General features: G+C 28.4%; 1 protein-coding gene across 2 annotated transcripts; it reads right to left on the reverse strand.

The window, feature by feature from the left end:
• Positions 1 to 426: 426 nt before the first annotated feature.
• Positions 427 to 7,789, reverse strand: LOC107897719 (glycine-rich domain-containing protein 2). Of its 2 annotated transcripts, none has more exons than XM_016823266.2 (9): positions 7,650 to 7,789; positions 6,942 to 7,100; positions 5,785 to 5,902; positions 5,443 to 5,685; positions 3,896 to 4,357; positions 2,737 to 3,194; positions 2,463 to 2,637; positions 1,377 to 1,532; positions 427 to 867 (listed from the first exon to the last, which is right to left on the reverse strand). In XM_016823266.2, the coding sequence occupies exons 1-9, from the start codon at positions 7,760 to 7,762 to the stop codon at positions 604 to 606; spliced, it is 2,148 nt and encodes a 715-aa protein (XP_016678755.2). In that variant the 5' UTR covers positions 7,763 to 7,789; the 3' UTR covers positions 427 to 603. The 2 variants fall into 2 exon arrangements, with proteins under 2 accessions (XP_016678755.2, XP_040971217.1); XM_041115283.1 differs by lacking the exon at positions 7,650 to 7,789 and adding an exon at positions 7,504 to 7,522.
• Between the last annotated feature and the right edge of the window lie 2,254 nt (positions 7,790 to 10,043).

Raw genomic sequence — 10,043 nt, forward strand, 5'->3', positions numbered from 1 at the left:
GTGGAATCTTGATATTCGGGCTTGGCAACCAGGTCGGGTATCAGGTGTTACAGCCACCTTCTCAAGATTACTTATGTGCTAATTTGGAATATCAAATCCCCAAGATTAGAAAAAATTTCAAGGAATCCACGAATTCAGGCACACTTTCGCATCTAGTTCTGTTTATCATTTTGTTCTTGATGATTTAACATGATAGATCCTGATTTATAATTTCTTAAGTTTTATATCATATCTTGATTTACGATTCTAACATTTTAAATATGTTGTAGCTTAATGGAAGTGGATTCACAGCTTTGCTCACCAAGACATGTTGCAAAAGAGAATGTGTTAAGACAACAATTTTCCAACTAATTATAACAATAGACTCATTGTTCCTTAGATTACTATTGTGTGAGAAAAATATGTAATTGGATTGGAATTAGTTCATTGCCTATAAACTTTTTCTTTTTTACTCTCATGTGAAATGTGGAAACATTGCAATAGCATGCCATGCATTTATTCATAAGGACTTAATTTAGAAGAGTATTTAATCCAACTATTTATGGATTATAGTGAAAACTAATCATTAATGTTTTAGTCATATTTGTGTATTTCGAGATGTAATCAATTCCGGTAGGCATCACCACCCGAACAGTGCCCTCCGCAGCTTCCTCCACAACTAATGCCGCAGCCACCACCACACCCGCCGCAATTGCTACTCTTAACCTCATCTTCACCGTCAGGAGGTGAGTATTTGATTCCATTAGTAATGGCTTCACCACCACCCTTCCCTTCATTATTGCAGCTTTTCTCACAGTTGCTTGAACTTTCAGAAACTAGAAAAGCCAATATAATCATAGGGACTACAAGCGGTTCTTCTTCACTGATCTGGTTTTGAAAGATTAAAAAAATCAGTAATAGCTAAAAAAGTCTAATGGTAAAAAGACTTTTCCGTCTATCATATTTCTCAAAACAAAATTAGAGCAATTTAATCTCTGTCAATTTTGAAAGTGAACAATTAATCACTGCGTTCATAATTTCCTTCAATTGTACATTATTTTAATTTGTATAATAACAAATTTAACTATCCAAGTTTACTTATTTTTCCAATTTGATCTTAATTTAAAAATTTTAGCTCACAACATTTGTATATATGTTGAGCCTAAATTTGTTGAATTTTTTGGGATTAAGACCAAATTGACAAAATATAAAAATATCAAGGGATAAATTTGTTATTACGCTAATTAAAGTTATATACACTTGGAAGATATTAATCCATATTAATTACCATTAGTTACTCACTTTTAAAATTGACAGAGGTTAAATTATTCTGATTTTTTTAGAGGGACCAATTTATTCTATATTTTAAATTCCAAGATGTTGATAATGTAATAAACCTCTATAATAGCAGATTTAAGGTTGAACAAAGCTATAGCTTTTCCATAAGGATATTCCATGGAGAATTCAACAGCCGTCATGAAATGCTCTTCATTTTTCAGCTTCTTGCCATCATTAATCTCAAATCCTAGTTTTCTTCCTCGAAAAACAATCACCTATAGCCATAAAATGTACAAAAATTTAGGGTTTTTAAGGTAATGTATTTCAAAGCCATTGATATCAGAAGCGAATCTAAATTATTTTTTAAGGAGATTAGAATTGAATTATAAAATTTTTGTGAGGTTGAAGTGTAATTTGATCTTGTATTCATTTATGGTTTTGCCACTTTTCAAAGCACTATATAAAAATCTTTTAATTTTTTTAGGGGTCAAAGTACAATTTTATCACATAATGACTTTTAATCCTATTATTTTTTAGGAGATCAAAAAATAATTTTTCCATTTTAGGAGGGGCAAGGCCCTTGTCCCCCCTCTACATTCGCCCCTAATTGATACTAGACTTGTTTATGGGTCGGTTTATCTATCTAAGCTTAAAAGTTCGCTAGAAATTTGGAAGGATTTAAAAAAAATAAAGCTTGAAAAACGGGTTTCGATAAAAAAACTAGACCTGTTTAAAATATAGGCTAAGTTTAGGCACAAACAGTGAAGCTTGAGTTTGGTTTGGCCCATTTTTTATGTTTATAATATAATATATTATTTTTATATATTATATAATTTATAACATATAAAAATTAAATTTATAGTAATATATAATACTATAATGTAAAAATTTTAAAAAGTTAAAATTTCTATATATAAAATTTTAATAAATGAAAATATGTAAAATTATTAAAAATAATATAAATATTTTAAAAAATTCAAAGAAAAATATAAGCGGATCTAAAATGAGATTAGGTTAGTTATTTATAAATATGAATGAACTTAAGTAAAATTTTATGCTCATATTTCGAACCAAATTTAAGTAAGCATAAAGTATATTAATATCATTGCTCATATTTCGAACCAATTTTAAGTAAGCATAAAATATATTAATACCATATTTAAACTCAACCTGAACCACAACACACCATGAACACCTATACTCACCTTTCGATTTCCTTTAAAACCAAATGCAATGTCATTTTCATTTAACTCGTTATGAACATGAAACCACCAATGGGAATTATTCAAAAACCATCCTTTCTCAGCAGATTCTGCTGCAAGCACATGCGTTCCACCACATGATGTTAGACCAATCACTTCCTTTCTTGTCTGGTAATCTCTGAAAACATATAAAAAAAAAACAGACAAATCGTTCAAATTATTTGGCCATGTATGAAATTGTACTACAAATGATGAATTTATGTGCACTCGTGTATACCTCATTTGGAGACTGATTATATCATTGTTAGCCTCATCGGTAAAGCAATGATACTTGAAATGCCGAACCATTTGAACCATGTAGTGTGCTAGAATTGGAGGAGTGAAAGAGAAAGCGATTCGCACACTTATCGGTTTCGAATCAGCAAGTGTCAAATCTGGTACCAAATCGAACCATTCTTCTGCATAAAGCCGAGAAACCGAGTTTACTATGCCCTTCAGGGAGATTGAGGTTGTTCCTAATGTTTTGATAGGTGAATATGACATTAGTTCAATGACAAGATCCCCTTTAGGCTCACATTGGAACACAATTGCTTGTTTCTCCTTGGTGTTGCACAAAATGCTTATGTTTCTTTTGTTGTTAAGAAATACATCTGGTTGTTTTTTGTTGATTGTAACAAAGAGACTTCCTTTAAGTCCTTGAGGTAGATCTTTGACCCCAACAATCTCTATCATAATCTGAAAAAAACAGTCAAATAAAAAGGTTATAATTAGGGTGGAGCAAAATTCGATTTGATTTGAAAAAAAATTAAAATTTTAAGTTAATTAAATTGAGTTATTTAGTTTTAAATAAGTAATTCGATTTTTTGAGTTCAAGTCTTAAATTTTACTACTCAAATAAACAAATTTATGTAAATATCCCTTGGGTTCCTAGCAATTTTGAAAATGCACAAATTTGTCCCTCTCAAAAAATTCAAAATACCTTCAAATTTGAAAATATTTTTCCAAAATTTTATAAATATATATTCAAAAAATTATTAAAAAATCGTTAATATATATAAATGCTAAATTATAATTTTTAAATAAAAAATCAAAATAATAAATTAGAGGTATTTAAACAAGTAAATTATCAAATAAAGTTTATCATACAAATTATCTTGTTTTTTTCTCTTATTTTGTTTTAAAAGAATTTTCAAATATATATATATGATCTTTATGTTCTTTAACTCGGAATATAGTCATATTGTCAATAAGATTTTAATATGTTCAGCTTGTTTTTTTTAATTTAACTTGAACAAACTTATTCGAGTCAACTTAGGATAATAAAATAGAATAATTCGACTAAATCAAAATTTTTTCACTCAGATTGAATCAAACGTTCACCCTTAAATATAATTTTCTTATTAGAAACATACAAGGAAAAAGTGTTTGAGGCTTACCTCCATAACCGTTTTCCTATGAAGTGAAACCATATCTTGATTTTCATTTGATGGGACCATCTTCTTGTCCCACCACTGGTTGTCCAATTGAGACAAGTTGAGTCCAAGTGGGGATGGAGGTTGTCCTCTATACATTGCTCCAGCACGCCAATACCTACATCCGAACATGTCTTCCCATTGTTTGGTTGTTCTAGAAAATCCAGTGTCTAGCTTCTTACCCTTTGTTCTATCAGAATCTGTGTCATCATGTTCTAATATCTTTCCCAAAGCTGCCATTACATCTTTGCAATAAGAAACAGGATACAGTTGATGAGTATGCCAGATAAGGTCGATGTCATATGTTGGAACACAAAAACATCTCTTGGAATTTTCCCAATTTCTCTTGATCAAATGTAGAAATCCCTTGTATCTAGCTACAGCACCTTCAAGAAAGACATCATCATTCATGTGGGATCCAGATACCTGCTCCATATATTGTTGGTGTCAAGTGAAACAAACTCAAAACTTAAAACGATGATGTCCAATGTTTATGCTCGGATGAGAATCTAGAAACTTTTTTAACATGGTCTAGAATTTAATTATATATTTTTTCATAAATTAAAATATAATTTTATCATGTATTAAATTATAATTTCATTATTTTGGAAGGGATTAATTTTTTTTAGGGAAGCTAAAGTGCAATTTTACTATATATTAATTTACAATTTCTTTATTTACAAGAGGATTAAGTTAAAAATTTTCATTTTTAGGGGGTCAAAATGTAATTTCACTATATACCAATCTATAGTTTCTTTATTTATAAAAGGACTAATTTTAAAAAAAAAATCATTTTGGGGGAGCAAAGGCCCCTTCCTGCTCCCCTCAAATTTGCCACTATCTATGCTAATGTTGTCTGATAATCACTCAACTATGAGTATTTTGTTTTGATCACCCAACAATAAAAAGTTACAAAATAGTCACTCAACTATTTAATTTTGTCATTTTTATCACCAGACAAGATGACGTGAAAGCTTTTAAAATTGGAATAATAGAACCTTTAACCCTCAACATTTATAAATTGTGTCAATTTACTCTTAATTCTAAAAAACTTAACCCTCAGCGTTTACACATTATGTACTTTGGTCTTTTTTTTCCAATTTTGCTTTTTTTTTCTGACATTGAGGGTTAATTTTAAAAGAACGGGAAAATAGAAAATTAGTATCTTGGATTTTTGGGTGTTTCTATTTTTTGTAAACTTTTGATCAAATTTAGTTGATAAATTTGTTTTTAACTTTTTAGATGAAAAGATCACAAAGAAAAATAAAACCATAAAAAAAAGATCAAATTACACAATGTGTAAATGTTGAGGGCTAAAGTTGCAATTATACTAATCTTAAAAGCTGTCACGTCATCTTTTCATTAGCCATTTAACGACTGGTAACCAAAAAAGACAAAATCGAATAGTTAAGTGACCATTTTGTAACTTTTCATAATTGGATAGCTAAAACATAAACTTAGTGATAGTCAAATGACTACCACCCTTGTTTAAATTTCCCCCAATATCATACCTGGTAAAAAAAAGGACTTTGTCTCTTAACAGCTGAAACCAGATCATAATGGGTACTCATCGAAGAATTTATGAAATTTTTGAGGAATTGACTGCTCATATTAAGTTCATATGGCTCATATGGATACATCCTCTTCCATATTTCTTCGGTTTGCCTTCTACAAGTTGTACTAATTGCGGACATGACATTCTTATTGTCAAGGATTCTCCCATAGAGTTCCTCACAATCAGCCTTGTATCGTACCTAACAAAGACAACAAATACACAAATTGGCAAAACTTCACTATGACAACATATATATATATGTAATGTTGCATTTATGTTCCATGGTTTAAAAGTGTACTGGGTTAAGCTTATGGCAATGCCAAATCCATTCACAGTCAAGTGGCACAACCAAAGGGCCTTCCAAAATCGTAGATTCTGTATGTTTGCCAAGTAGTGGAAGCCAATAGTGTTTGTACCTAAACTTGGACGTTATCAAAGGTAAATGAATTGTCAGAACTTAAAACTAAAAGTTGGTAAAAGTACCATGGAAGTCTCTGTATCGAGACTCAGATTGCATTTTGCCTCTTTCATTCAAAAAAATGGACAAATTAGTCCTTATTTATTAGATCAACGAGCAAATTGGCCTTTTTTGTTAGAAATATTATCCATTCCTACTGTTAAAAAATTAACGTGACTAACAAAATAACCATATGATTACATGTGGCATGCCATGTGTATCTCATTTTGACATACAAGAACCAATTTTTAACCATAGAAATGGATAGAATTTTTAACAGAATAACTAGTTTGCTCTTTGATCTAACATACAGTGACTAATTTGCCCATTTTATAAGTAGAAGGGGAAAAATACAATCTGACTCCTAGTATAAGGGCCTCTATGGTACTTTTACTAGAGTTAATTGCACTGGACACACCCAAACTATAACCTTCATTCTAAATTGGTACCTAAACTTCAAAACATTCTAATTACATTGACAAACTATTGATATTATACCAATCAAGTCCTTTTATTATTAAAATTATTAATTTAACCGTTAAATGAAACGTCAAATCTAATGTAGTTAAATTTAAAATGAAAATTTTAAAGAAATGGAACGTTGTCGCATAACTTTTGAAAATAAAAACTAAATATAAAGTAAAACTAAAAAAATTGAATAATAAATCTTCTATAAAAGTATCAAAAACCTCAAAACTAAAACTTTTAAAACATCTATTTTTACAATATTCATTTTTTTAAAACTTTTCATTTTAAATTACATTACATAAGATCTGACGTGTCATGTAACAATTAAATTAACGATTTTAATAATAAAAAAACCTAATTGATATAACATAAAAAATTTAAGGATGTAATTAGAATAATTTGAAATTTAGGAACCAATTAAAAGTGAGAGTCATAATTTGAGAATATTTGGTGCAATTAACTCAATAAATTAATATCATTCAAGGCAAAAATTAAAGAAAAAAAAAACTTATTAGAGTTGAAAGATTGACCTATAAATGGCCCGGTCTAAGATAGGGCCATCATAGAGGGTCCGATTCCTATCAACTTCAGCAAGAAATCGTAGGTGTTGTTTGGCTGAAGTGACGAGATCAACGCTAATGGCAAGCTTTTGTGCCTCTTCCCATTCTAATTCTTGTCCCCTTTCCATGCTAAACATAAAAAAAGATTTTGCTTCAAAATTGACTCTAATAACTATAACCTAAGTTAATTATTACAAAGTTATATTTAAAGGCTTACAATCATTAAAGCCTAGGGAGTCTTCCTCATTTTAAAGTTTTTGAAAATTTTAATTAAATTCAAAATTTTTTTAAAATTCTCATTAAATCTTTCAAAATTTTTAAAAATTTCAGTTAGACACCTCGAAACTTTTTTTGTAGATTTTTATTGAGCCTTTAAAATTACTTAAACTCATAATTAGACCTATCAAAATTTTTAAAAATTTTAGTTAGACACCCCTAAAACTTAATGTTAAGATCCGCCACTAGTTATATCAAAATAAATAGTGTGATTTAGACAAGATAGAACTCAAAATTCTCTAGATTTCAAATTTACCATTAAGCTAGGACTTGTTTTGACGTCTTTTCTTTACCACTTATGCAAATGTACAAGAAACACAAAATTTCAAAAGTAGATGAAAGATATTTTTTTCGAATTTAAAATTTATGTTGAGAATTCGTGTGAGGCAAGATATAGCTTACATTGAAATTCCGTTGTCTTGATATTTTTGGACTAAATTGAAGTTTAAAAAAAGGGAGCTTAAATAGGTAATTTGCTGAGTTGATCTTAAATAGCTTAGATCGAATTCATGCATTGGGCATTTCCTTGAAATTATAAGACAATTTTGGAGGGATTTAAGGGCACGCACGCATGCATGCATCCATGCAAAACAACCAAAGCTTTTTCCCTGCACGGTTTGGCTACAAAAATTTTCCTTGATTTGCTCTTTTTCATCTATTTGTTGTGAAATCGAAATATCATAGAATATAATAAAAACATAATGTGATAAATGATGAATTTAACTTTTAAACTTTACATCATTTGCTAATTTGGTCCTTATTTTGCTTTTTAGCTAAATTTGATCAACAACCTTTTAAAAAGAGTTGAATTGTTTTTTTTTTTTTATTATGATGTTAAATTTTTTAACATGGCAACCGCATGTACTTCATATATTTTTTTTATATTTTTTTTTAATTTTGAGTTTTTTAATATTTTTATAAATTTTAAATTATTTTCATGTTAGAATAAAGTATAACTGGACAACCACATATGTTGTCACACCATATCATTAAAAAAATTAATGTTTTAGTCAATATTTTTATAAAAAATAATTTAACTATTTTTGAAAGGTTAATAATCAAATTTAACTCGAATAAAGACCAAATTAATAAAAATGTAAACAATATACCTAAAATAAAATCCAAAATGAAATTTCAAAATCTATGTGGAGCTAATTACTATGCAAGTCTAAGCTCAACTGTACTGGTGTCCCAAAAAAAAATTATTTTCAAAATCTTAATTAGATAAATATTCAAATACAATTAAAAAAGTAAATACGTAATCTCATCCGATATGAGTAAATATTCATGGTGTTTATCCAATCTGTATCTTTCTTTACAAGAGGTCCAAAATAAAATAAAATTAAAAATTATACTACTTTGTTAAACAACTAATTGACCTGTGCAATGCATAAAAACTTTTACTTAGATTATTTTATATAAATTAAAGGGTAAATTACTATATTCACTCAATTGTAAAAAAAAAATTATTTAGGCACCTAAAATAAAAAAAATTATAATTTAAACACTCATGTTATATAGTTCGATCATTTTGGCCACTCTTGTTAAAATCACAAATAGCAAGTTGATATGACAGTTAAAAAATCGATATAATAACAAGTTTGACACTTAATTTTTACATAATATATCAATTTAATCATAATTTTAAAAAAACTAACTTTCAAAATTTACAAATATTCTTCATTTGATACTAATTCTAAAAAAATTCAAAGAAATATATAAAAGTACATAAAAGTACATAACTATTTTTCAAAAAATATAATAATAAATTTAAAATATATATAAATAAAAATAATATTTTTGACAAAAAATAGAAATATATAAATTTTAAAAATATTAAAAAATATATTTTCAAAAAATATATAATAATAAATTTAAATTTTATATTAAATATTAAATAAAATAATAATCCACCGCCTCATTCCTCTCCCTCTCCCCCTCAGTTTTCTCCACAAATTAAGATTTCTACTCAGTTTCAACTATGGTAGTATCATCTAACAGGAAAGACAACAAGCAAATTTTTAGATTCCCATAAAAGACTTGATTCATCTTAACAAAAATAAACGAGTGTAACCATAAGACTAAGCATCTTTGATATTTCATCCTAACTAGTTGGGATTAGCAAATTTGGAGGAATGGGATTAAATGTTCAAATAGAGATTACTCCGCTTCTAAGTCTTTTAGCAACTTCAGACTGTTCATCATTGTTGAGCAAAATTTAGTTGATAGTTGAGTTATGTTATTATCAATGTAGTTTACCCTTTAAACAACATTAGCATAAACAAAGGCAAATTTGAGGGGAGCAGGAAGAGCCTTGGCTTCCCAAAATGTAAAGTTTTCAATTCAGTCATTTTATAAATAGATAAATTATAAATTAATATATAATAAAATTACACTTTAGCCCCTAAAAAATTTTAGTTACATTCAACAAATACGTAACTACTATTTTTTTCCTAATTCATAATACTTTACATAAAAATTTTGGTTTCGATAAAGTTGTCCTAAAATGACTAAAATGATCTTCCAAACAACTTGCTCCGAGGTATAAGATTTTGTTTTTCAGAGGTCAATCTGTTACAGGGGATAACAGTGGTTTATTGAATAGGTCTACCACACATGAGTAGTAGATTTTTTGAAACAGACGGCAACCAACTTTTACTCTTTGGTAGACAAATATTGGATAAGTTGTACATATTGCACTATAAATGCAGTGTTTCAGTGTCTTCAACATGTGTCTCACTGCAACTATACAGTAATCTATGAACTTAAAAAGAAAAAAGAGATATGGGAAGTTTG

This window comes from Gossypium hirsutum, chromosome A06 (genome assembly GCF_007990345.1).
Source record: "Gossypium hirsutum isolate 1008001.06 chromosome A06, Gossypium_hirsutum_v2.1, whole genome shotgun sequence".
Taxonomy (NCBI): Eukaryota; Viridiplantae; Streptophyta; class Magnoliopsida; order Malvales; family Malvaceae; genus Gossypium; species Gossypium hirsutum.